Raw genomic sequence first — 26,831 nt, forward strand, 5'->3', positions numbered from 1 at the left:
TTTGTTTCCTTGTCCTCTGTATTGGACACAAATGGCGCTGAGTGTGCGCAAGTCCAGGAATTTATTGCGGCTTTTTCAAGCCTGTGCTCCAGTCGGCCGAGATGAGCCTGGAACCAGGACCTTCTCCCCAGCAGGACACGACGCCACGACCGCTGTAAAGGCGGTCTGTGTGCATCCCATAATGTGCAAAAATCAATAAAGTCAAAAATCAATAAAGTCAAAAATCAATAAAGTCAAAAATCAATAAAGTCAATCATCAATAAAGTCAAAAATCAATAAAGTCAATCATCAATAAAGTCAATCATCAATAAAGTCAATCATCAATAAGGTCAGGTCAAATAGTCCCAAATAATCTAAAGTCTATTGGCTTTGCTTTGTTCTGTGTTACTGAGATGATTATTATTTTTAATTGGCTGCACGTGCAACCCAAAGAAAGTCACCACATCTTGGATTATTATGATCTAAATAAATGTCATTTATAATTATTTATATGAATGATTAGAGACACGTGGTCCAGCGACATCCGGCAATTGGACAATAAACAGTCATGTCCTAATTATGGGCCTATATGGGGAGGGGGGGTGGGGGGGTAATGTATTAATGCCTCAAGCACCAAGTCCTCTCATGTGTCGGAAATATGATGTGGTTTATGTAATTATTAGTAATACATGGCTAAGATTAGATCGACTCTGATGTGATCTCATCTGGCCTAATCACGCCGGAAACCAAGAAACCATACTTCACTTATTTGACTCAAAGATGGCTGTCATAAAAGTTTCAAATATGCTAAATTATTGGTAATCATTGAGGTAAGATTATGGAAACTATAAAGTCAAGTATTTTGCTGTTCAGTTTGCAGCAAAGTTGTTTTGGTCTGATTCTTGACTTCATTAAGAGAAGGAAGGAAAGTGACGATTGGGGGTCATTGAAAGGGGATATTAAGAGTAAAAAAAACCAGAGGGTGCAAATGTGAACCATGCACCCCCCCCCCCCCCCCCACACACACCCCACCCCACCCCCACCCCCTTAAAGCGACATTGAATCTCCGTGTCTAATCCATTAGTGGGGGAAGAAATTCAAAGTCAGAAGTTTGGATGAAAAAGAAACGAGTTGCATCAACATGATGTGCGTACAGGCTACTAATTACTAACTTTATTGTTCCACTCATTTAAGATGCACTAGAGCACACAATGACAATATAAAAAAATATAGATGCAGGATATAAGTTAAATATTGATAAATGAAGTCAGGTTAAATTATCATTCTAAAAACATGATGTTATTTAGTATTCTCATTTGTAAAAATATAGTCTCGACCTGACTGCATACCGACTTAAGTTGGCACATGCTAATATTTGATAGCGCTCACTTCATGGATGAAGGCCCATTTCCCCCGTTTACACGGTACAGGGCAGACAATAAGTTGCGGTGGCGGTGGGGTTATGATATATCATATCATATCATATCATATCATTTGATGTCAGACCAGGAAATGACCAGGACAGTTGGTATTCATAAAGTTCACACAGTTTTGTATTTAGTGATTTCTGTAATGTTTTACTTTAAAACATCACCATAAAAAGAAAACAAATAAATGTTATTGTGTTAAGAAAAGCCTGGGAGCCACGTGCAGCCATCAAAAGTGCCACATCTAGCTCACGAGCCATAGGTTCCCTACCCTGATTTTGGAACGATGATGATGCCTGAGCAGAATGCAGTAGCCCCAGTCTTCCGGTAGATGGCGCGCTTGAAGCACAGCATGGATGTTAATCTGCCCAAAGCAGAGCAGAGCAGGTCAAGCAGGAGCCAATGAAGGCCTGCAAGGACACTCGGATGCTGGAGCCAAGAGCCAACACATGAATATGAACATGAATATGTGTTTTATGTGTATTCATGTTTCCTTTATTACGGAAATGAGAACCTTTCTCTGTGCAAATACATTGGGTACCTCAACGACAACAACAACAACATAGTCTCATAAAAGCCAACAATAAATACAAGAATGCGTTGAAAAGGAGGGAGAAAGTGCTTCGTTGGATTAAGTTAAGGATAAGTTAAGGAAAGGTGAGGATTGCAGTCACCTTGGGATCTTGCATGGCTTTCACATGTCAGCTTTTGTGTTCCTCACATGAGCATACAAGAACTTGGAGGTTTTTGTGGGTCCTAATAACGGTTCTTCTTAGGGTGAAGAGGCTTTTGGGATTGCAGTGAACACAGTCCAGTAGTACACCAGTAGTACACCAGTAGTACACCAGTAGTACACCAGTAGTACACCAGTAGTACACCAGTAGTAGTAGTGCTTCATTGGGTATCACGTGTACCATAAATACACCAATAGTAGTAGTAGTAGTGCTTCATTAGGTATCGCGTGTACCATAAATACACCAATAGTAGTAGTAGTAGTGCTTCATTGGGTATCGCGTGTACCATAAATACACCAGTAGTAGTAGTAGTGCTTCATTGGGTATCACGTGTACCATAAATACACCAGTAGTAGCAGTAGTACTTCATTGGGTATCACGTGTACCATAAATACACCAGTAGTAGCAGTAGTACTTCATTGGGTATCACGTGTACCATAAATACACCAGTAGTAGCAGTAGTACTTGATTAGAGTAGATTGTACAGGCAGTTCCATTTCCTCCCATTTATCCAACATCTGGATGGAGATGATCATGAAGGGGTTCAGTGTTCTCCACTACATTTGCATTGTGACCCCGTGGGACTAGGGAGCTTCAAACCGGACCTCCAATAAATGCTACAATGTAAAAACGATGTGTTTTGTTTGCGTGGTGGCTTGGTGAGCAAAAGGTGAGGCACAAGAGTCCGGGACACGAGTCCCTTCCGTTAAAAACCCAAAACAAAAGTCCACCTTCAGCAGCCGCTTGTGCAGGTAAAGAGACCAACACCAAGTGGATCCTGGAAACCCTGGAGGAGGTGCAGTTTTCACTGGTGGGGGCGGGGGGGGGCACTTTGGTACATTTTGGACATGAACGATGCTAAAACCAATCCGGTGAGGGCGACGGTTTAAACTTATTAGTTAGTATATACAATATTTGGGGACTTAAAAAATAGTATTTGAGTCTTATTGAAGTTATTATATACATTATCTGGCTGACATCGCCAATACAAAAACCAGCTGTGGGCCCAAAACCGGCCCCTGGGACGCCCCTGTAGTAGTGACAGCTAATAAAGCAAAATAATGAAATATTTTTGAACGTGTCAAATATGCCAGTAAAAAATGAGCTGTGGGCTGAAAATGGCCCACTGGCCGCACTTTGGACACCCCTGCTGCACAGGGGCAGTTGCTAAAGCCGCAAAGCTGGAGAAGAATCAAAGTGTGCATCAAGAGCTGAGAACATCTAAGCACACCTCAACAGATGTCAGGAATATTTACAGTTTTGGAATGTTCAGCAAGAACAAAAAGTTGAGATGATGGTGGATTCCCATGGGCGGATCTCCTTGGTGATGATGGTGGATTCTCATGGGCGGATCTCCTTGAGATGATGGTGGATTCTCATGGGCGGATCTCCTTGGTGATGATGGTGGATTCTCATGGGCGGATCTCCTTGAGATGATGGTGGATTCTCATGGGCGGATCTCCTTGAGATGATGGTGGATTCTCATGGGCGGATCTCCTTGAGATGATGGTGGATTCTCATGGGCGGATCTCCTTGAGATGATGGTGGATTCTCACGGGCGGATCTCCTTGGTGATGATGGTGGATTCCCATGGGCGGATCTCCTTGGTGATGATGGTGGATTCTCACGGGCGGATCTCCTTGGTGATGATGGTGGATTCCCACGGACGGATCTCCTCCAGTAAGTGTGATACGCGTATGACGTCAGGCAGGTCAGAAGAACTCAACATTGAGTTCTGAAGTCCCCACTGGAGTGGGTGCATATATCAAGGAAAAGACGACCGAGGACCGGGTCGGAACCGGAAGGCCGTCCAGGACGAGTTGGGTAGAAAAGGAAGGGCCGGCAGGAAGACCCCCGAGGCGCTCAGGCGTTCCTCCGGGAGTTTCCGGTGGCGGAAGAGCGTCCGGCGTCACGGTCGGGTCTGTACTTGAGCCAGCAGATGAGCCACGTGACCACCACGGAGAACATGGCCAGGATGCTGGCCACCGACAGGCAGATGGGTCCCGCCGGGGAGGGGGGGACGCTGTGGCTGTGCACGAAGATGAGACCCATGAAGAGCAAGACCAGCATGGACAGGAAGGAGAAGATGACGCACACGCATCCGGTGGTCAGGGCCACCCTCTTGCAGCTCTGACAGCTGTCGTAGCGGACCGAGTCCTGGGAGAGGGCGGTGGCCGCGGAGGCGGCGGCGGCGGCGGCGGCGGCGGCGGCGGACGGGGCGGCCCGGCCGTCTCCCGACGCCTCCTCCCGGCGGAGGGCGACGAGCGCCGGGTGCGGCGGCGGCGGCTGCGGCGGCAGGGCGTCCTGGGGCAGGGGGTCCGAGTCGATGTAGAGCGGGAAGTCCTCCGTCACTTTGGTGTTGTTGGGCAGGTTCCGGATCCGGTAATCCGGCACCGGCGTGCGGTGTCGACACAGCGGGCAGCTGATGCGCCACGGCCGCTCCTCCCGGAGGTGCAGCGTGTTCAGGCACTCCTCGCAGAACGTGTGCAGGCACTCCAGGATCTTGGGCGCCCGGCGGTCCAGGTCGAAGTAATTGTAGCAGATCTTGCATTCGTATTCCTCGTACGCGAACGCCGAGGGCGTCTCCGGGGCGGCGGGCTCCCCCCCGCCTGGTGCCGAGTCCGCCTCGGCCATGTCATCTCTCGCCATTCGCCTTAACTGCCGAACACAAAGGGAGCTGGCGGGCGGATGCTGACGTCTCGCCTCCTCGCCTCCTCGCCTCCTCGCCTCCTCTCCTCCTCTCCTCCTCTCCTCCTCGCCTCCTCTCCTCCTCTCCCCCGCCTCTCCTGTCCTCCGAGCTCAGCGGGACGCCGTCGTCCAGGCGGACTGGGTCTTTTTCATCATCGCTGATGATCGTCCGTCCTTGAATATTAAAATGCTCTCGTTTCCTCTTCATGGCTGGTGTGGGAGCGGATGACGTCAAGCGGATGACGTCATGCCGGACGGTGCCTGCCAATGCTGTTTCATCCATGCCGTCCCTCCGTCCGGTTCAGTTCTACAGACGGTGTCGTGGACCATCCTTAATATAGTCAAGGATCGTCTTTAATATAGTCAAGGATCGTCCTTAATATAGTCAAGGATCGTCCTTAATATAGTCAAGGATCGTCTTTAATATAGTCAAGGATCGTCCTTAATATAGTCAAGGATCGTCCTTAATATAGTCAAGGATCGTCCTTAATATAGTCAAGGATCGTCCTTAATATAGTCAAGGATCGTCCTTAATATAGTCAAGGATCGTCTTTAATATAGTCAAGGATCGTCTTTAATATAGTCAAGGATCGTCCTTAATATAGTCAAGGATCGTCCTTAATATAGTCAAGGATCGTCTTTAATATAGTCAAGGATCGTCCTTAATATAGTCAAGGATCGTCCTTAATATAGTCAAGGATCGTCTTTAATATAGTCAAGGATCGTCTTTAATATAGTCAAGGATCGTCTTTAATATAGTCAAGGATCGTCCTTAATATAGTCAAGGATCATCCTTAATATAGTCAAGGATCGTCTTTAATATAGTCAAGGATCGTCCTTAATATAGTCAAGGATCGTCCTTAATATAGTCAAGGATCGTCCTTAATATAGTCAAGGATCGTCCTTAATATAGTCAAGGATCGTCCTTAATATAGTCAAGGATCGTCCTTAATATAGTCAAGGATCGTCCTTAATATAGGGGCCTATACTCCACGTTTTGGTATCAAACCTACCAAGATGATACCAATATTCTTGCTTTTGTATCAGCTCAAATATATAAAGAGCCATACCAGCATAAACGTCACTAATATTGTTTGTTTAACATGGAAACAACAATTCATTTTCATATGTAACACCATGAGGCATTTATCATTTTCACATTTACAGTTGAAATGTGTGTGGGCGTGGCCACCTTCTGCACGCTACACTCCTCCACGCTCGCTCACTTCCTCCTTCCTGTCATGTGTCATGTCTTTACCTTCACGTGATTCCTGCCGCTGGTTAGCTCGCATGCCTCACAGCTAGGAGACCCGAGTTCAATTCCACCCGTCTCTGTGTGGAGTTTGCATGTTCTCCCCGTGCATGCGTGGCTTTTCTCCGGGTACTCCGGTTTCCTCCCACATTCCAAAAACATGCTAGGTTAATTGGCCACTCCAAATTGTCCATAGGTATGAATGTGAGTGTGAATGGTTGTTTGACTATATGTGCCCTGGGATTGGCTGGTGAAAATGAATGACGGAATGAATATTTTTTAAGTGTAGTGTAACGTACTCACAAAAAAGACTGACTTCTTGTCGGAGCATCTTCCTGCTGACCAATGTTGAGTGAATGGACTTGTGCTACAGCGCCCTCTGCTGGATTCCTAGCTGCAGCCCTGTCAGATGCCACCATCAATCATATTCAAGTTATCACAAACAAACCCGTGATTTACTCTTCAAAGCACAGAGAACATCAGTCTATGATTATGCCATTGTTGATCGGTTGATCAGCTGCAACCGAGGAAGCATGGTCGTGGAAGGAACCTTCAAAGAGAAGACAGCAGATTTGCCCCGAAGCCAACCTGCACATTTATGGAGTATTTTATGAAAACATTTATTGTGCACTTGCATCATCACCCCTTTTGGCCTCTTGCCCCCCAAAATGCAGACGGCGTATAAATAGATTTTGGGGAGTGAGTTTATGGGCCATAAATGACCCCCAAACCGCACTTTGGACACCCATACTCTTTTTGTTTTGAGTTTTGGCAACAATAATGTAACTGAAGTCTATAAAAGACATGAAGTACCCTGCCAATCATCGTATTTCCTGGTTACTGCTACTGATTGTGGCCTCACGCGGACGCACCTTAGTGACGTCACAAAACGTCCAAAAAAAGTTCCTGACGGGGAGGAGCCAACTTGTCACACCTGCCAATCACGCGATCACGTTCAAGTACAATCCCGAGGTTTTGCAAGTCCTCTACTGCTCCGTACGTTCGTTATCTTTATTACCTTTTTAATAGTCTTCATGAGACACAGACGCCACGCCCCTTCAGCGCCACTCCTTAGCACCGCCCCGCTGCGCACACCTGTGATGCGCATCAACCACACCCCCGTGCAGCTCGGCGCTTTGACGCCAGCCAGGCGTCATTTGGAGTGAAAGCCAAGTCAAGGTGGACCACACCTGACATGCTGGACGCCCTGGCTTACCTGCACGACTCGGACCTGGTGGCGGGCTTCCAGAGGCGATGCGGACTCTTCCTGGTCGATGCGGCTCATCACACACGGGGGGCGGCGCCAGCTGGAACCCCGGACCACATGGACCAATCGGGTGGTCTGCAGAAGACAACCCGGAAGTACCAGGACAGCAATTCCAACTACAAATATGAAGAAAATGTACGTATGATGATGGACACGTAGGGAGAGTACTGTATATTTAAATATGGGAATCATAGCTTAATTACAATTTACACAAAACTATTTTTTAAACATTGTCTTAATTTTGAATACAATTATATAGAATAAAATCTACAATAAAAAACACTGATATCAAGTATGGATTTAAGAACAATTTAAAACCAAATATATTGAAGTATAGTGTATTCTACACTAGACCCCCCCCCCCAATACCTGCAAACATTCATAACTATCAGCAATAGTTGATGTGGCTACAACTGGCTTTTCTTGTTTGTCTTGCTGCTGTTTGCACTCGTTTAGTCGTTTGTAAGGTGACATGTTGAGTACGATAGTACGATGTTGATCTTTTTGTCTACAAGTGGTGCCTTCACTGCATCAGTTGGTGTTTAGACACATTAAACCACAGTTCATACTTAGACGTATATTACCGTATATATATATATATATATATTACAGTATACAGTATACTTAGAAAGTGTGGCATTTTAATGGAGCACTCATACTGCACCTTCGTTAGCATGACAGCCGACACGCCCTCCAGGCCTCGCCAGCCAGGGCAGGTTGGCTCTGCTGCCCCGGTTCTCCATTTATCATCTTACGTGAGGAGCAACTTTTCCATCATCGTCTCTTGAGTGAGCGTTCCACATCTTGACTTGATAGAACCTTTTCAGTCTTTCTAATCATTTCTATGAAACCATCCCAACGTAAAGCAGGAAATGGCGGTCCCCGGTTTGACACGCAAGCTCTGATCACGCTCCTCGGGCTCCCTTCATGATGTGATGATTATTTTTGATCTTGCGGCAGGGTTGTATCAGGCCCAAGTATGAAGTGAGGAACTGGCCGCTGCACATCGTCTTCCTGTTCTCGGCTGGCCTGGGACACGAGGTCTTTTACATCACCGGTCTGCCGACTATACACTGGAACCTGGACCCCTTCTTGTGTCGACGCCTCATCAACATATGGGCTGTGAGTCCTCACCATGCTCTTGTCCTTCTGTCTGATGTCCCTCCCTTTGACAAAGCCTCCTCTCTTCTCGCTGTGGTCCTTCCATCCTTTCACCTTTCAACCTCTTTCATCCTTCTAGCCCTTCCAGTGACCTGTCTATGACACCATGCACGTACTTATATACTACATATACGTATATACACACACCATATATGTAGATATATCCCCAGGCTAGGGCCACCAGGGCCACCAGGGCCACCAAGGCCACCAAGGTCACCAAGGCCAGGCTTCTGGGGCCCAGGACTGAGGGGCTATAGATGAGACATCAGAAGGAAATAGTTTTTACCTTCAAGAAGACGACGTCACAAAACTTGTCAGACTGCGCCTGTAAACAGATTTTGACATTTGTGTGACAGGCAGTGTGAGTCGGTGCCCTTTGTGTCACGTCCCTGCAGCACTTGGTGAGTGCCCCGTGTCTGAACCCCTTGTGGTGCCCCTCAGGGCACAAGATAGCATTCTTTTCTCATCCTGGCTTCTCCAGGCCTCTGGATGAACTCTTCTACTTCACGCACACACTTACGCTCTCTTCATCTCACCAGTAAACACACCAACCCCCCCCACTCCCCCAGTTAGCCATTACCAGCTCTGCTCTGGTTCTCCTCCCCTTGGTGGAACAGCAGAGTGTTTTATTGGCCTCATCAGTGCACTGTGCCTTCTCTCTCTCTGGGTCCACCATTGGGGTTGTCCTCCCTGGGGGCGCATCACCGTGCACTGCTAACACCGACCCACCATTGTGCTTATAGACAAATGCAATGTTTAAGGGGGTCTTTCCACTATGCCCCCCCCCACACACGCACAACAATGCAAAGTGCCTGCATGAACTTTATGACGTGTACATGAGCAAACGTAGCACGAGTGCTTATTGTTGCTAAAAAGGCCTTCCTGCTTACGCAACCCGTTTAAGTCAGCAGCTTTCCAACTGGCTCTCGCCCGCCCGTCCATATCTGCAACAATAGCGTCACTTGCTCGTTTACACGGCCACTTTGGGGATACCAGTCGTGCAAAATTGAAATGGGGGCATTTAGTTAGTTGCGGAAAGGGGGGAGAAAGAACAGCTGAGAGGAAAAAAGGACTTTGGGTCCTATACGGTACCTATACAGTACCAATACGGTACCTACACGGTACCTATACGGTACCTACACAGTACCTATACGGTACCAATACGGTACCTACACAGTACCAATACGGTACCTACACGGTACCAATACGGTACCTACACGGTACCAATACGGTACCTACACAGTACCTATACGGTACCTATACGGTACCTACACAGTACCAATACGGTACCTATACGGTACCAATACGGTACCTATACAGTACCTATACGGTACCAATACAGTACCTACACGGTACGCCGAAGCATTGAAGGGAAGTGGCAGTTCATTTCCTGTTGCCCCTCCCACCCTCCTACCTTCTTCTATCCATTTTGGAGTAACCACATACTCGCTTTGGCAAAAATAGAGCAGCAATGATAACGTTAACAATACATCAGCATAAACTGATTTTTCACTGCATTGACCCCAATCGTCAATCATGTTGATAAAAGCGGACAACCGTGTATGTTGGTTTTGACTTGACCAGCTGGTCAACTTCAACTGGTTCCACTGTATAAAGAACCCCCCCCCCCCGAATGCCACATGACTTTACTGTAGTATACAGTACTGTAGAAATGTACTAGATCCCAATATACTACCATTTAGCTGCATGGAGGTTGGAAAGGCATCATCCTTGTGGTTGTGTGCATCATTGAAGTAAATTCTGCATTATGTTATCACTAGTGCGTGACATTCAAATGGTTTAAACATTTTATTGACTTATTATAGTTCAAAATATGTGTATATTAAAATATTATTATAAATTATAAATATTAAAATATTCTATAGGAGGTGCATTAAAACATTTGAACTCTTCAATTAGCACGTTAAATTGTGTTTGGATCACTCTCCTTGAACTCAACACACATTCTTCCTCATGTTGACAGATCAAAGTCCAGCTCCACCCACCCTGGCTTCAATTAGAAAAGACACGCACACGCACACACACACACACACACACACACACACACACACACACACACTTGTGGTGAACTCCCTCATATGACCAGAATATGACCAGACGGTCCCTATAGGTCAGCCTTTTAACACAAAGGCACCAGTGACAGGCTGCGTGGTGGCAGAGTGTGATGTGTGATGTGTGTTGGTGGTGGGTGAAAAGGGGGCATGCAGGGCGGGGTACCATATCATGCACGCACTTGAGCTGCATTGTTGAAGCCTGTGGCGGGCACCACGTGGTTGGCTGGTGTATGAATGCAGCCGTGGCGAATAGACGAGGTCGGGCGTGCCTCAGGGGCTCCACATGCCCCCCCCCCCCGGTCATTGTGTGTCTGTGTGGAGGAGTTGTGTAGGTGGATGCAAATATTGCACTGCAATAACGTTATTCTCAAGTTTGACCGCACAAGACACACAGAATTCATAATGCAGTTTGACATTTGACGTTTGACTCTAAAACGTCTAAAACGTCTAAAAAAGTTCCCAAGTGACCCCACTGAGGACGAGCAGTCTAGGAAATGGATGGATGCTTGGCATTCTGTTCATGAGTTGTTCAACTAACAACAGAGCTTACGTAGTTACCTCAAAGCTCAAAAGACGTCATTGTATTGTACGATGTCAAGGGTGTCCAAAGTGTGGCTCATGGGCCATTTACAGCCAGCGGCTTGTTTTTGTATTGGCCCATGGATCCCAGTGTGGCACATCTTTTTTAATACACTATATTCAATAAATATTCAGTTGTGTACTTGGTAAATCTGCCCCCCCCCCCCCCAGCTAGTTTTAGTATAGTTGGTAATATTAACCTTTGTATTTTGTCCCTCAAACAAGCACATTGGTCTCTCTTTGCACCGACACTCACCATGGCAGCCATTCATGAAATATACAAGGCAACGCTTTAAATAAACCTGAGCTGAGTGGGCGGCTTCTCTCAGGGCATCTGAGGAAGAGACACAAAAAGAGAGAATAGCACGTTTGGAGTACATTCATGCAGTACAGGACATACCAAGCCATGTCATGACACACGTCTACCGTGCGTATATGTAACATATAGTGTACATATCCAATGTATGTTTGATGATATTTATATCACGTCTTCACTCAAGTGGGCACGGTGATCACTTATTCATTGGCTTTAGAGCATGGCCTGATCGGGATTTCACAGCTTCCTTTTCCATGACTGTTACTTAATGGTGTGGAAATTAGACGAGGTTATGATGATGAACACCACGGGACATCAACTACACCCTCCTTGATTTGGTACGTTGTACATTCATTTCACATTATGTGTGGACTTTGATTTCATTATTTCAAATTCAATGAGCTTTGCATGTGTCAGAGTGAGAGGTCTCACTCGCTCACATTTTGGATTTGCTGAACATTTGCAAATATGCTAATAATACAGAAATACAGAATATAGCAATACAGAAATATGCTTGCTGACTGTATTGTTATACATAACGGCCAATAGTTCCCAAATTGATGTCCTTTTCCATAAAGTTTGATGGAATTATCCTTGGAGTCGTTTACCACAAAGACATTTCCCCTACTTATGATAAAAACTTTTTTCTATCTGTGATTAATTATGAGTTAGCTATGGACAAAATGCGATTAATCACAATCAAATATTGTTTGATTGATTGACAGCCCTAATTATGACATATTACACTAAGTTGCTGTCACATATAACAAAGGTAAGATGTTTGCTTTCAGATTGTTTTGAACATTTGGAATACATTCAATACCAAAGACGTAGTTACACGTTTTCATAGTCTTGAGAGGCCGACCTAAACACAACTTGGGTAAATACCAACCAGTCTTTCACCACGGATGTGTTTCCCCCCTTGCAGTTGGTGATGTACATCGGCCAGGTAATGAAGGACGTGCTGAAGTTGCCCCGCCCCCTCTCCCCGCCGGTGGTCAAACTGGAGACACGTGTCGACGCCGAGTATGGCCTCCCCTCGACCCACGCCATGGCCGCCACCGCCATCTCCTTCACATTGTTGCTCAGTGCCCCCGCTAGAATCCAGGTGAGCATCACCGAAACCTGGAAGGAAACAAGGTTCCATGATGTTTAAAATGACAGTATCATATCAAAGTATCATATCAAAGTATCATATGAAATCCAAATTCACACAAACCTGCCAGGAGAATCAGCCCGAGAGAAGAATAGTCGCCGTCCCACGATGGCGGTAGGAAGTGCGCTAAGGTATACGCTGGAACACGTAACACGCTGGACTGGGACTTGAGTTGTTGGACATTCCGCTGACAACTTCCTGTTTTTTGACTTCCATGTGAAAGGGCAACCGCGATGCATTTTCCCGGCTGCCCATCAAACCGTGCTCGCTGAGCTGTTGGCCACCAATCATCATCCGTCTCCATCAGCCACACCCTTGGAGCTCCGCTTAGGCCCGTTGATGGACTCAACAGAGTCCATGACTGTCAGTCTACATCCCCCCCTTCCCGCCTCTTCCTCTTCAGGACTCCTCCAGCAAGTCAATAAAACAATCATGGACTAGGTCTCAATGAAGGACGGGCTCATTTGAGACTCTGAGTCTGGTCCCCCGGCTTTTCTCTCATGGGGGGGAATCCTCCCCCGAGCTCAAAACACCAAAATACAGTATAGCTAACGGCTAACTTTGGCACAGATTCCTGCAGGGTTTCCACAGGCGGGTTGCAGGGGGCCTCGGGGCAACTTACAAGGTTCCCTGAGAAGGTCAGAGGTCACTGCAGTCAATCACAGAGCGACCCCCTCCTGTCCCCCTCATCCTTTGTGGCCATTTTACAAAAACCTTCTCTTCATGAACGGAGTGAATAGGCTTCCAGCTGCCAAGGACAGGAAAAGACACGGGATAAAGGGCAGGGAAGTGGAGGGGACGGGAGGGGACGGGAGGGCAGGGTGGACGAACGTATGAAGCTCACTCTTATTGTAAAGGAGGAAGAACTGGACCGTAGGTGAAGGTGCAGGGAAGATACGGGGGGTGGCCACTGCCATTCTACAACCGTATGTCACAGCTACACAAAAAAAAAGCCGGGATGAGAAAAAGAATATTAACTCACAAAAGTCATCAGCTGATCTTAATTAGTTCACCTTGTGTGTTTGTGCCAGTTCCAGTTTGAGGTGGGTCTGCTGATGGCTGTGACATTGTCCACGATGGTGTGTTTGAGCCGTCTCTACACGGGCATGCACTCGGTTTTGGTGAGCTCGTCCTACTGTGCGCACACGCGCACACACACACACACACACACACGCGCGCGCTTGCATGCAGCATTAAACATTGAAGGTCATTACAGGATACATTATTCATATGTTTAGTTAAACTGTGTGGAGGAACTTTCAAAGACATTCATTGTTCTCCAAATAGAACTTTTCTTGTTTGGGGTTTGGACATAGACCTCCAATGTTTTGCACGCTAAGAATACGTATAGCCCACTAATCTGGTTTCCATATAGATGTCATTAGTGAGTCAAGTTTTACTTTGGCATACTAGACAGGTCAACACGACATGGTGACATGGTAACATGGTGACATGGTGACATGGTAATATGGTAATATGGTAACATGGTGACATGGTAACATGGTGACATGGTGACATGGTAACATGGTAATATGGTGACATGGTAACATGGTGACATGGTGACATGGTGACATGGTAACATGGTAACATGGTAATATGGTGACATGGTGACATGGTAACATGGTGACATGGTAACATGGTAACATGGTGACATGGTAATATGGTGACATGGTGACATGGTGACATGGTAACATGGTAACATGGTGACATGGTGACATGGTAATATGGTAATATGGTGACATGGTGACATGGTGACATGGTAACATGGTAACATGGTGACATGGTAATATGGTGACATGGTAATATGGTGACATGGTGACATGGTGACATGGTAACATGGTAATATGGTGACATGGTAACATGGTGACATGGTAACATGGTGACATGGTAATATGGTGACATGGTAATATGGTAATATGGTGACATGGTAACATGGTAACATGGTAATATGGTGACATGGTAACATGGTGACATGGTAACATGGTGACATGGTAATATGGTGACATAGTAACATGGTGACATGGTAACATGGTACAAGCAATGAAATATACCATGTGTGTATTTCCACTGTCTCTTCCAGGATGTTATCTGTGGCGTTTTGATCTCAGCACTGGTGATGTACGCCACTTACCCGTACTGGGAAGCCTTTGACCAGTTCCAGCTCAGCAGCAGTGTCTCTCCCATGGCGGCCTTGGTCGTGCCCTTCTTCCTCAGCCTCACGTACCCACAGCTGGAACACTACAGCACCACGAGGGGGGACACCACCACCATCCTTGGAGTCGGGGCCGGATGCTCTGTTGGGTATTGGATGAACGAGCAGTTGGGGGAGACGTTTGACCCCCAAGGGGTGCTGCCCGTACCCCTACCCCCACTGACAACACACACACTGGCGTTGGGCACTGCCCGCTTCCTTGTTGGCGTGTTTGCGCTAGTTGGAACCCGGCAGGCGATAAAAGCAGCCAGCTTATACTTGTTGTACTGGTGGTACAACATTCCAGAAAACGACAAGTCCGCCACCAGGAGGAAAGAGATCGAAGTGCCGAGCAAGTTTGCCACGTATGCCAGTGTTGGACTTGTTCATTCTTTTCTGGTCAACAGAATATTCATTCTACTGGGGATACTGTGATGAATCAAAGTTCACAAGTACTGAATTCAAAATGTTTATAGTCTGTAGTATTTAAGTGTCATAAATATGTACTTTTTATGATGGTGTTTTGAAGTAGCTTGTTCTTATTAACCTGTTAAACTTATCCTGTTAACTCAAGCTGGGTAAGTATGAACGTGCGCAACCACGACAACCAGCGATGGACACCGTTGCCGCCACTAGTTGCCGCCACTAGTTGCCGCCACTAGTTGCCGCCACTAGTTGCCGCCACTAGTTGCCGCCACTAGTTGCCGCCACTAGTTGCCGCCACTAGTTGCCGCCACTAGTTGCCGCCACTAGTTGCCGCCACTAGTTGCCGCCACTAGTTGCCGCCACTAGTTGCCGCCACTAGTTGCCGCCACTAGTTGCCGCCACTAGTTGCCGCCACTAGTTGCCGCCACTAGTTGCCGCCACTAGTTGCCGCCACTAGTTGCCGCCACTAGTTGCCGCCACTAGTTGCCATCTTTGCTTGGATGTACAAAATGTGTGCATCAACAGTAGATTCCATCCATTCATCATTTATGTTTCATTGTTTTTTTGCATGTAGAACTAAAGTAATATGCAAATTTGGGGGAAATTATGGGAACATTTGTCTCCATTATTGTACATTTTGGTTTTCCTCAAATGTTTTAGAATCAGCTGATTCAAACGAGACCAACCTAAGTTCAGCAAAGCCATAAAACAGGACCAGTTCAGCAGAAACCTCCTGACAGAGGGACTTTAACTCTATTAAAACTGCAAGTTTCAACATGTCCAATTAAATGTTGCATACTTTGTAAATTCAGTGAACAGTGAAGTTTTAAAGAATGCTGGTGTACTCGTCAGACTCCATTTAGGAGACCTGGTCGGACAGCTTCCCTTCCTAAGGTGAGCTAGAGGGTACGGCTTCAGATCAGACAGTCCATACTGTACATATTAAATAAAGGATTTAAGGGCTCAACTGTAGGAGGGCTTTATTGGGATTGTGTGCAGACGAGAATCTTTTGCAACTAGGGACGTTCAGTTTTAGCCCGGTACAGTCTGGTCCAGACCAAATATGTCTGTATGCGCTACAGTCACGCTAGGGTTCAGACTATAGTCGGTGGAGCAATTCATGCCGCTGTACGTCACTGGCTCAAGATATATATACACATTTTGGACATTACATTACCTCCGGCTAGCATGTTACCAACTGTGGTTAAGAGATTATTTTAAAGCAGGCAAATGGCAAAAGGTTGGTGCCCACTCCACTGAGAAGATTTCAATATGTTGGATTGTTGCATAAGAGCCGTCAGAGAAACTGCACTAGAATGTGTTTTGACCGAAGCAAACCTGCCAAGTGTAAACTCAGCTTCTTGTACAGGCTGGGTCCCATGCATTCATATCTTGGTGAAAGCAGCCACATCCACCGACTGGACGTATTCCTCGAAGGCGGTGATGGCTTCCTCCAACACATCTGTGCCCACTTTCTCATCCTCCACCACACATCCTATCTGCAGCTTCTTGATGCCATAGCCCACCGGGACCAGCTTGGACTGCCCCCACAACAGACCGTCCATGCTGACGCCGCGGACACACTCCTCCATCTTGGCCATGTCCGTTTGGTCGTCCCAGGGCTTGACGTCAAGAAGGATGGAGGACTTGGCAATGACAGCTGGCTTCTTGGACTTCTTGGCAGCATACTCGGCAAGTCGCTGTTCCTTGATTCTGGCCGCCTCTGCACTGTCAGCCTCATCATCTGAGCCAAAAAGATCTACGTCTTCGTCGCTGTTGGAGGAGGTGGGCGGAGTATCTGGGAGAACAAACTGCTTTTTAACGACAGGAAGGTCAGCTCTTTCCTTGTGGAAGGATTTGATGTGGTTGTACCAGCGCAGAAGGTGGCACAAAGTGAGTGGAGGAGGAGAGGGGATGGCGTCAAAGATGGCAACATCAGCCTGAGATGCTACAAAGCCTTCCATGTAGCTTTTGTCGGCCAGGAAATCGTTTACGCTTTTGAGAGCCACGAGTGTGCTCAAGTCTCCAAACACAGTTTTGGTGGAGGTCGCAGCTCGTGAGGGTTTGACTTGAGTGGGGAACTTGTGCTTGATGACTTCCTGCATGGGAACCTCGTGTGTGAGGCGCGTTTCAGCCGTGTGGCCACTGGAAGAACCAAAGGCGACAACACAGCATGAGCCGACTTTAGAGGAAAATGCAAAGCAGATATTGAACAAACACACAGTGAATAAAAGGGATGGTGTTTATATTGCCGTCATTCACTGACACACTAATGATGAACTAGTGAAAGTACAGGAAGATAAATTCACAGGAAAGGTTCGATGTCCATCTCTACGGCGGAGCAGGGAAGCGTCAGCTCAAAATTGCTAATGACGTGTGGGTGGAGGACCCCGAGACGGCCTACACTCTTCCCCTGGACAAAGATCTCTGCGCAGCGCCCGGGGAAAAAAGTGGAATCTGGAAGACAAAAGAAAGGACGGATGAGCGGCTCCATCCAACCCGATTGTGTTCATATTGTTACATGCACACAAAGTTCAATTGTTTGCCTACAATATTTGTTACAATTGTTATTTTGGTTCAAACCATGATCAACATATTCAAAGCAAAACTGTAAAGTCATACAATGACCTTGAAAAACTGGAGAAACACTCTTGACAAAGTGGAGTTTAGACTCAATTCAGGACAGGACGAGCCCTAAATTGATGAAATACTTTGCAAAATTGACATTATAGATTTATAGGTTTTTGCATGACTTGTTTAGTCTATTAAAAGTTCCCTTTCAAAAAGTTGAGCACTGTGTATGCGTTGAGCATACCTCCCTGTGGAAATGGTTTTTCTAAGAGTTACGTTTAATGTATGTTATGCAGCAACAAAATTAATATTAAACAAAGTTTCTCTTATATTGTCAAATTATTTTCATGTGCTGTCAATACTAGAAGTGTTTTATGTTTCCACAACAGCATCAAGTGAATTTCCCTTTGGGAATTACAATTCCTACAATAAAGTCACAATCTAATCTGAAAAACGAGAACGCACGAGCAAGAGAACTTTGGGTGCTTCAATCAGAAGAACCATTAAACGTCTTTGAATGAATACATCAACGCTGATGCACGCCAACGGGTTGTCTATGTGGCTTCAGCGCTTTCAGGAAAGGCACGCCACAATGTGTGCCCGTCACTCATGTCGTCTTCAAACATTTGACCTCCAGCTACTCGCCCCCTACTTCATGTACTAACAACAAATATATACATATAAAAAATATCTTGACAGCTGGGATAGGCTCCAGCATGCCCGCTACCCTTGTGAGGCTAAGCGTTCTAGAAAATGGCAGGATGAACGGACATGTAAGCCTGTGTCTATTTCATATTAAGAAACAAAGAGCAGCGTAGGTGGTACTCTACTGTCACTCATACTACCTCCATTTTTCCCAGCACGTCAATCATTGTCCACATTAGCTTTCAAAGCTCAGCTCTCGAATAACTTCTTTTAAAACGAACCCAAACCCAGAAAGTCTGAGCACAGAAGACTGGCTTGTAGGCGTTGGTGACAAGAGATGCAGAGCTTGGCAGGCAGGGTACAAAAGTAGATTTTACTTCAACATCGCTGGGCAGAAAGCAATAATAAATGTTACAACTCTGCCGAGGTGACGGAACCTTAATTACATTTTGTACCTCGTCACTTTCACGGGAATAAAATCCGAGGTTCCCATTTGTAAGTGTGCCTATACATTTTACCTCCATGAAATGAGAGTCATGTCAAAACTACTGACAAGGAAGCAGATTGATTTGCAAGGAAAAGCACAAGAGAAAACAGTTGCTATGACAACATCCCCATGCACTAATGATTTCCAGAGCCCACTGCTTTCATTTCTCTGGATGGTAGACGGACAACACAGGACCAAAAGATATGATATTCACTTCCTGTATTGAACTGGCGTTGGCTTCCTACTTGTACCAGAATGTCGTGTCAGCAATCGAAATAGCTGTGGAACATCTTAAATAGACAAACGGTCAATGTACCAGGACACTGTCCACTGGGGTGGGCGGATTGATCATAATGATACTATTTCACGCAAATTGTATGTCGCTACCAACTGACTACCAAATTACGCTGGACAAAACGACCACTGCGTGGTGTGCACCACGGTGCTCTACCCTGCACCACAAAATTAGAGCCTGATGACAAAGTCGTGGCTTCAGCTGCATTTTGAGGGTCAAAGCCTCACGTTGGACAAAGTTGTTAAGTGAAATGTGGGTTTCCTTTTGAGCTTCCTGACTGTTGATTAATCAGTGTTTGCTGTTCTCCACACATTCTATCTGTAGACATCTCAGCCATTCAGCATCACTGTGGCACAAACCATGATGAGGGAAGTGCAGAGCCCCCCCCCGCTGATGCGAGCATCCTGAGAGGAGGCGTTAGTGTCAGGCGAGTGCCTTTGCAAAGGGGTTAAAGACATCCTGACAGATGCACCAAGGGAATAGCCAACGGTGTGCAAGGTGAACAAGACAGGTGAACTTGGATACTGTGCAATGGTGCAGATGGCCAGTGGATGCTTATGTGGGTGTGTTGTGTACTGCAGTAGGTGACGTGACCTCCAGATTTTCTCCTACACTGCAGGATTTACACACACTCACCTCCAGCTGCACCGGCAGCACCCCTGCAAGCCCTCATGCAACCAATACTCCCTTCTTTGAATCTTGTCCGTCTTTCCTTACCTTCTTATTCAGCGACACCTGAGCTAATTGATGTGCTGTGTGGCTGCCCTGCAGTGTGACCTTGGAGCAGCAAAAGCAACTGATGGCTGTTAAAGGGAATGTACAGTAAAAGGGAGGGGTGAGGCCCAAGATGAAATCGTGCGTATACTTTAAGTCCCTGCAGAAATTGAAATCTATTTACAGTCAGTTGAGCTTCACTAGGCTTCAGACCTTAGGAGTGGAACAGTTTTAGGTACAAGTTTAAAAAGTATACGGTCACCACAGGCACATAGCAGCATGTGTTATCAATAGTGGTTTGAAAGAACAGATTATACACCACAACGTCTCTTTTCTTCACAACTACAAATTAAACTGCCCATCAACGGTCATAAATGTTTGGTACAAATAAAAACTGGTTCCTGGATGTCACTCATATCAACTATTTCTACTTATGTTATGACAGGTTATACATTTGATGGTAGCTAAGGCTTGTAGCTAAACTTTAGCAACGTATACCATTAGCTGACAACCAACTCGTGCCAGTGTGTGTCACATCTGCATACCCACAGCAGGAAGAAGCGGGATATGATGAGAGCAGTAGATTCAAAGCAGCAGCTAAAAGGAAGCGGCTGCATACAATTCCTTTCATCTTTTTTCAAGGTCATCTTGGCAGATTCTTAAAGAGGGAAGGCAAACGACTGCCGTGCATGTGACCTCCCAAAATGTTTGCAGGATTCCCGAGTAACAAGCACCACGATGCACAGCTGCCATATATATTTACATAATCTCAAGCAAACGTGCAATACCTTCCCATGACCTACTTTCATCTGCACACTGGCTTGCCGAGTAAATAAATGAGCTTTATAGCATAGCGGCTAAAATCTGTCCCTGGGATTTTCTCCTTTCGACATAAATCCAGTCTTTACTACCCAAAGCTGGGCACTGGCACATTGCATCAGACCAGCTTAGCCAAGTTCCTTACCTTCTGCAGCCTGGATGTGGTAGCCGTCTCCCCGGCTTGGCTTCACCGCCAGCAGCTGCATGGTACGGTCAAGCAGTCCGTGGATCACCTCGAAGCCAGGGGTCTTGTTGTAATAAACAGCACAAAAACGTCGGCTGTTTCTTGCCCCGACATCTGCTTGTTGGGATGACAGCCAGTAAGTCTGAGTGGGGCTTAACCAATGACATAATGGCCAGGGAATAGATGCCAAATTAGAAAAGAAAAATATGGCTTTCCAATTTTCCTATCTTTACTTTATATTGCACTTAAAATCGTGACTTGTAGTATTTAAATGCTTCATCTGTGTCATTCATCTCCACTGGTTGGCCAGGATATTATACTTTTACTTCTACATAATCAGGTGTTTGCAGCCAATTTTACATACTTCTAAATGACCAAATAAAGCTCTTTAGTGAATGAAATACGCGTGCATAAGCCAGCAGTAAGGTAGTTGAACAAAATGCAATAATGCATAATGTTTCAACTTGTTCCCACATCCACGTGCCTACCTTTGGTGTCATCTTTCAGCACGACATCAGATATCTCAAACAACTTGAGAGGGAGAGGCATTTTCCTGTTGGCTGCAATTGTCTTCAGCAAACCTGGCAGCAGGGTGGTGCGCGCCACCTGGTGGAGAAACAGAATGGTCTTTATTGAAAACAGAGCTACAATCTTTGGACTGTAGGAGATCGCCCTCTTGTGGAGAAAAAAAACAACCCAACTTCAGGTAAAACTAATTTCAGTCAGCATTTTTTTAGTGCATTGTTCAAAGCAATGAGAGTTTAAAAAAAACAGTTTCAACACATTGTTGTATGTTTACCTGGAACTCTGCCGTCTTGGGGTTGGAGATGTGGATTGCTCTGGTCTCCGAGATCTTCTTGCCAAGCCTGTCTGCTATGTCTTCTTCGGAGCACTGCGTCAGTAGATTTGTGTCATTATTATTATTTTTTTCCAAAGATAAGGGTAAACTGAGTGTTTCTGTATTTAAACTTTACCAGGGCAAAGTTAAGGGCCTCTGTAAATCCCGCCGCTGCAAGGTCTTGTCTTAGCATCTCTGTCAGTTTATTCAGTGGAAACTACAAACACAAAGAGCACAAGTCATTTGACATCCTGGCTTCATTATATTCACTCGACCAGGAGGATTTTGGGGGGGCGGTCACCGTTTCAGTTGAAATAAATAACCAATAACTACTATGTCAATCAAACCAGGTGCCAGCCAGCCTAACTGGAAGGCCACGGGGTCCCGGGGTCCAACTAGGACATGCTGGAGGGAATATGGCTGAATCCCAATTCTACCCTTTGGCCCTTGTCTTTTGCGTGTTCATGAGAATCAAGTGGTGTCCCAATTCTCCTTCAAGCGAGTGGTAAGGGGTAAGTGCTAAGGGCTAAACATGCCTTCATAGCAGGTTTGCACACTTGAAACAAATGGGATGGCAGAGCTACAACACTTACTGGGAAGACGGACGTGCGGAGACCCAAAGAAACAAAAATGTAAGTAATTAGGCATAATTATTGACTTTCATGAACATGGTTGATGAGGGGTCTCATATCCACATCAGGTAAATTCGGTTACCTGGTTGGCTATGCTGTGGGTAGACGGCGTGGTGCGGGTGATGTTGTTGAAACCAAAGGCCATGGCTGCGTCCTCCATTATATCACAGGCATGGATGACGTCCGCACGAGTGGGCGGGATCTCAACCTCTATTTCATCACCGACGCCTGTAGCCTGGGAGCGCAGGCACATCCGTGTCAGCAGCTGGGCTATCTTCTCAGTGGACTCGCTGTGAGGTGAAAGCAAATAAGTCACCTTCAAGAAGACCTGAGCAGCAGGTTGTAACCTTCAACAAAAAGTAGCGGTACATGTGGTGGGCTACTTGGCTATTTCGGGAGCCTGTCTGAATGTCTTACTTGATGCCAACTCTGCGATTGATAAACTCACTGGACAGTTTCTCCTTTCTGTAGGCCAGCTCCTAAAACAAACAATAAACCGGTGGGCAATTTGGAAAAGGGAAATGTGGGTGACTTGTATGAAAGATGACTATTGGGTGCAGTACTGGATATTTGCAGGTTGTGCCATCAGGGTTTACCACGTCAGCCTCTTCCACACTAATGGAGAATGAGAGAGGAACAAAATCAGTAGTGTATATATATATATATACATACACACACACACACACATATATACATACATATATATACACATATATATACATACATACATACATACATACATATACATATACATACATACATATACATATACATATATATACATATACATGTACATATACATATATATGTACATATGTATATATATGTACATATATATATATATATATATATATATATATATATTGTACACCAAACAGTGTATGCAACTTACGTGAAAGGCTGTGAACAATACTCGCAGAACATTGTCACCATCATGTCTAACACAATCTTTGCCTGGAGCAGAAGAGAGACATTTACTTGGATATCTGTGATTGGGCTGCTTGATCAAAATAAGGTCATTTGCCTGTGGACTCTCAACTTAGCTGTACCTTGGTCAAATCTGTGGCGGTGCACTCAATGAATACGTTCTTTGTGTTCAGGGTGATTTTTGAGTGATCTCCTGGAATGACACATTGACAAGGGAGACCATATCATGTAGTTGGGCTTGAATTTCACTTTGGAATTTGTGACGAAATATGCTGGAGATGCAGCATCTCTGCATTATTATTATTTTTTCCAAAGAAAGATTAAAATTTTCCCAGCTGGTGCGAGCTTATTTTTTAAGACTTGCAAGAAAAAAGTACCACTTACCATTGATAATCGGAGGCATAGATAAGACAATGCCATTGCTGTCATAAATTACGGGGTACACAGGCTTGTCTTCAATAATATGAAGATAATGTTTCAGGTGGCTGTCGGTCTGAAAGAGAGGGGTACTAAATCGGGTAACAGATCAAGACAACATAAAAACGCAACTGGACCAAGCATATAACGAGATGAACACCTTGTAGAGGCTCATGAGTTGGGTGGCAGTGAATTCTTTGGTCTGGTTGAGTGGTTTGAAGCTGATGTCTCCGGGAGGCTTGGCTGTGTAAGTAAAAGGACCTGAGATGGTATCCAGGTCATGAGTCCCGATTGCCACCAGGGTTCTCTTCCTGCACAGGGGTTGTTAGAAAGCATCGCTTCATTGAGTTGCATGACAAACTTTAGTGAGGGAGAAAGTCAATCAAAATCATCGGCCCATTTTTTTTTCAAGATAATGCATAGTTTGCATGAGTTTGAGTTTGCAGTAAACTATAACTGCCCAAAGAGGTGTTTATTGTGTTTGCTATATTGAAAGCGCAACTTTTATTTAGCCAGTTAAGCACAAGCACAAGTCCCAAAAATATTTCCAAGAAGGTGACAGCATAGGTTAAAACATGCAATTATGCAGTCCGAAAAGACAAAAATGTAAGACTTTAGAGAGCAGAACTTTTTGAGCTGTAGATCACTGGTCTTGGCCATGAAATGAAGTTAGATTTTTGTTTGAATTATACAGTACAGGGAAAATTGACCTGTTTGTTATGTGCAATACTGTACGAAAACCGAGAGTGTACAAAAACAGGCAAAATTGTTTTTTTAATGAAAACCAAATCCTATGAAAACTGGGGGCGTACAAACCAAGAGGTTGACTGTAAATCAATCGCAGAATACATTTGTAGCTTTCTTACCTGCATATGTTCTGATGGAGCTTCTCCTGCAGCTCTATGAAGCTATCATAGCGTTCCTGCGTGAAGGTGATGTTCCTCAAAACTGCTGCCACCGCAAAGGGGCGCACTGCAGCTGTCTGCACACAACAATGGCAGCACCGACTTACAACCCATGTATGCGTTTGAGTTGGACTCATGTCTGCACCTCATTCATTCTAGAACCATTTACATATAAAATATAAATAATGAATATCCAACTAACCTCCTTGGTGATAATGAGTTTCTGAGGCTCCCCGCTGCTGGGGCTGACACGCCTGTACCGAGGTGCCTCCAACCTAGGCAACGAGCATCACATTTTTCCATACACTGAAAACTAACTCTTTAGCAACAGCTCTACTCCACAAGGTCTTACTTATTCTTGAAGACCTGAAGCCCACGAACCAAACCTTCCAAACAAAGAAGGTCATAGCGGTTTGCCGGTACATCGATCTTGTAAAGGATGACATCAGATGCTCCTGCTGCCTTCACGTCACCCTGCTCACGGCTAATTATATCCTTCTCGGAGGTCTGCATCAGGACAGATACAGTACATCAGAGTTAAATGTCATTTTATTCTCACATTTTCTCACATTTACCAGCAACCTGCAATACAATATTTACATGCCACTTGCAAAAACTAAATGGTATGTAAATGTGTACACCTACACAGGAAGTCCTCGGTTTCTGACATATGTTGTACCAATGCATGACCACATATTACTTAAAAATGTAGTGATAGCAGCGCGTAACTACGCCGAGGAAGAACGTCGTCTACGCGGAAGGCACACCTTCCCAATGGCAGTTCTCCAAAGACAAGGAAAGCAACCACCCAGGAAGTGAAACCACATTGTACAGATTGTTCCTCTAAAAATGTGAAACAATCTATTGTGATAATTGCATTTTTATTATAATTTCATTAAAATGATTAATTTCCAATACCGCATTTCACATGTGTATGTGGTGTGTACAGTGTGAGATGATTTTGGTGTTAACATGGGTGTATTTTCCAATTTTCCCTAAAATAATACAACACGTGGTGTGAATGGAAGGCCATAATCGGATGACTTCCTGTATTAACTACATTTTCAGCATTACATCATGTCATGAAAAAGGAATCAAATCAGGTCACAGGGTACTTACAATTTCATCAAGCTCCAGTCCAAATTCAAAACACAGCTCGTCAAACTCGTCATCAGCTGACGGAAAATGAAAGTAGACATTAAAGCTATTATTTACGCACTTCTAATACTTGTACTACACACATGGCTTGACAGTATGAGATTCTGCACTTTTGACAACGAAGATGATGCAATCACGGTGACAACCGATGAAACAAGTCAAAAGCTCCTTCAAACAAGTTTGTTGTTGGCAGAAAATGGTCGACGTTGACAGTATTTTGTATAAAATAGGAGCACGCACATTGGTTCATTCAAAACACATAAATAAGCCAATTGGTTAGCCTCCTAGCTAGCCAGCTAGCCAATGTTACGTCTGATGCTACCGGTTCGAAAGTACACATTATTATGTCTTTATCATGTCTTGACGAGTATAAAAACGCGTGACACGCCAGACTTTAGTCTAATTGTGCTGAAAAGATAATTGACTTACTATAGGTTCGACCCAATGCTTGAAAGAGAAGATCCCTTTTTACGCCAACAGTCGGCATGTTTGTTTGGTGCTAAGCTTCCTCAGCCTCGTGGAAAAGGACCCCACCCGGCAGCTTTAGCTGTCGGTTATTATGCCTGACTGTCGGGAAAAATCGCTCTTCAAGTATTTCCTGCTCGACAAGTACCGACTTTGAACAGTCCCTCAAAAGTGTAGGAATATGAAAACTTTAACACAAACATAACCAAAACAAGTGAAAAAAGTATAATGTAGGAAAACTAAAGCCACCGTTTGTACATACTGCAAATTGTGATATCTGAGATTCTATTGCAGATTTTTTAATCTCATTGAATGATTTATTGATCATGGTTAGAAACGTAAAACAAAGATATGACAAACTATTTGTGACATTCTAACGCTATACAAACACACACACACACACACACACACACACACAGGCTGTAACTTCAACATAATAGTTATTCCCTTGTTACATACAATTATTTGATGATTGAAAGAAAAACAAAATACATGCTTGAAACGAAATTGGTTACTGAGGATG

General features: G+C 45.1%; 4 protein-coding genes across 4 annotated transcripts; 1 reads left to right on the plus strand and 3 right to left on the minus strand.

Annotated features, from left to right (window-relative positions):
- Positions 1-1,582: 1,582 nt before the first annotated feature.
- Positions 1,583-4,876, minus strand: rnf228 (ring finger protein 228). Its single transcript, XM_058080160.2, has one exon. It carries the CDS (start codon positions 4,787-4,789, stop codon positions 4,004-4,006), a length of 786 nt encoding a protein of 261 aa, XP_057936143.2. The 5' UTR covers positions 4,790-4,876; the 3' UTR covers positions 1,583-4,003.
- Positions 4,877-7,215: 2,339 nt separating this feature from the next.
- On the plus strand, positions 7,216-16,805 carry sgpp2 (sphingosine-1-phosphate phosphatase 2). The gene is made up of 5 exons (XM_058080400.2): positions 7,216-7,482; positions 8,308-8,469; positions 12,407-12,586; positions 13,666-13,755; positions 14,715-16,805. The coding sequence occupies exons 1-5, from the start codon at positions 7,276-7,278 to the stop codon at positions 15,258-15,260; spliced, it is 1,185 nt and encodes a 394-aa protein (XP_057936383.2). The 5' UTR covers positions 7,216-7,275; the 3' UTR covers positions 15,261-16,805.
- Positions 15,805-17,702, minus strand: LOC144899691 (elongation factor 1-beta-like). Its single transcript, XM_078793062.1, has 2 exons — positions 17,561-17,702; positions 15,805-17,396 (listed from the first exon to the last, which is right to left on the minus strand). Exons 1-2 carry the CDS (start codon positions 17,578-17,580, stop codon positions 16,637-16,639), a joined length of 780 nt encoding a protein of 259 aa, XP_078649188.1. The 5' UTR covers positions 17,581-17,702; the 3' UTR covers positions 15,805-16,636.
- Positions 17,476-26,417, minus strand: farsb (phenylalanyl-tRNA synthetase subunit beta). The gene is made up of 17 exons (XM_078793061.1): positions 26,273-26,417; positions 25,805-25,860; positions 25,038-25,192; positions 24,888-24,960; positions 24,647-24,762; positions 23,941-24,091; positions 23,748-23,856; positions 23,486-23,556; positions 23,329-23,390; positions 23,000-23,051; positions 22,854-22,915; positions 22,519-22,726; positions 21,941-22,021; positions 21,766-21,858; positions 21,455-21,572; positions 20,928-21,080; positions 17,476-17,708 (listed from the first exon to the last, which is right to left on the minus strand). Exons 1-17 carry the CDS (start codon positions 26,328-26,330, stop codon positions 17,557-17,559), a joined length of 1,770 nt encoding a protein of 589 aa, XP_078649187.1. The 5' UTR covers positions 26,331-26,417; the 3' UTR covers positions 17,476-17,556.
- Positions 26,418-26,831: the final 414 nt, after the last annotated feature.

The sequence above is a fragment of the Doryrhamphus excisus genome, linkage group LG8 (assembly GCF_037039965.1).
Source record: "Doryrhamphus excisus strain RoL-2023G ecotype Guam linkage group LG8, RoL_Dexc_Guam_v1.1, whole genome shotgun sequence".
Taxonomy (NCBI): Eukaryota; Metazoa; Chordata; class Actinopteri; order Syngnathiformes; family Syngnathidae; genus Doryrhamphus; species Doryrhamphus excisus.

What these genes read in the sequence shown, in the direction of transcription:
- rnf228 (XM_058080160.2), bottom strand. Translation starts at nt 4,789, where the DNA reads ATGGCGAGAGATGACATGGCCGAGGCGGACTCGGCACCAGGCGGGGGG.
- farsb (XM_078793061.1), bottom strand. Translation starts at nt 26,330, where the DNA reads ATGCCGACTGTTGGCGTAAAAAGGGATCTTCTCTTTCAAGCATTGGGT. An exon ending in GACTGGAGCTTGATGAAATT is followed by an intron (nt 25,193 to 25,804) that starts GTAAGTACCCTG and finishes GTCCTGATGCAG; the next exon opens with ACCTCCGAGAAGGATATAAT. An exon ending in TATGCCTCCGATTATCAATG is followed by an intron (nt 23,557 to 23,747) that starts GTAAGTGGTACT and finishes GTGTCATTCCAG; the next exon opens with GAGATCACTCAAAAATCACC.
- LOC144899691 (XM_078793062.1), bottom strand. Translation starts at nt 17,580, where the DNA reads ATGGACATCGAACCTTTCCT. An exon ending in ATGGACATCGAACCTTTCCT is followed by an intron (nt 17,397 to 17,560) that starts GTGAATTTATCT and finishes TGGTTCTTCCAG; the next exon opens with TGGCCACACGGCTGAAACGC.
- sgpp2 (XM_058080400.2), top strand. Translation starts at nt 7,276, where the DNA reads ATGCTGGACGCCCTGGCTTACCTGCACGACTCGGACCTGGTGGCGGGC. An exon ending in GCCTCATCAACATATGGGCT is followed by an intron (nt 8,470 to 12,406) that starts GTGAGTCCTCAC and finishes CCCCCCTTGCAG; the next exon opens with TTGGTGATGTACATCGGCCA. An exon ending in CGGGCATGCACTCGGTTTTG is followed by an intron (nt 13,756 to 14,714) that starts GTGAGCTCGTCC and finishes TGTCTCTTCCAG; the next exon opens with GATGTTATCTGTGGCGTTTT.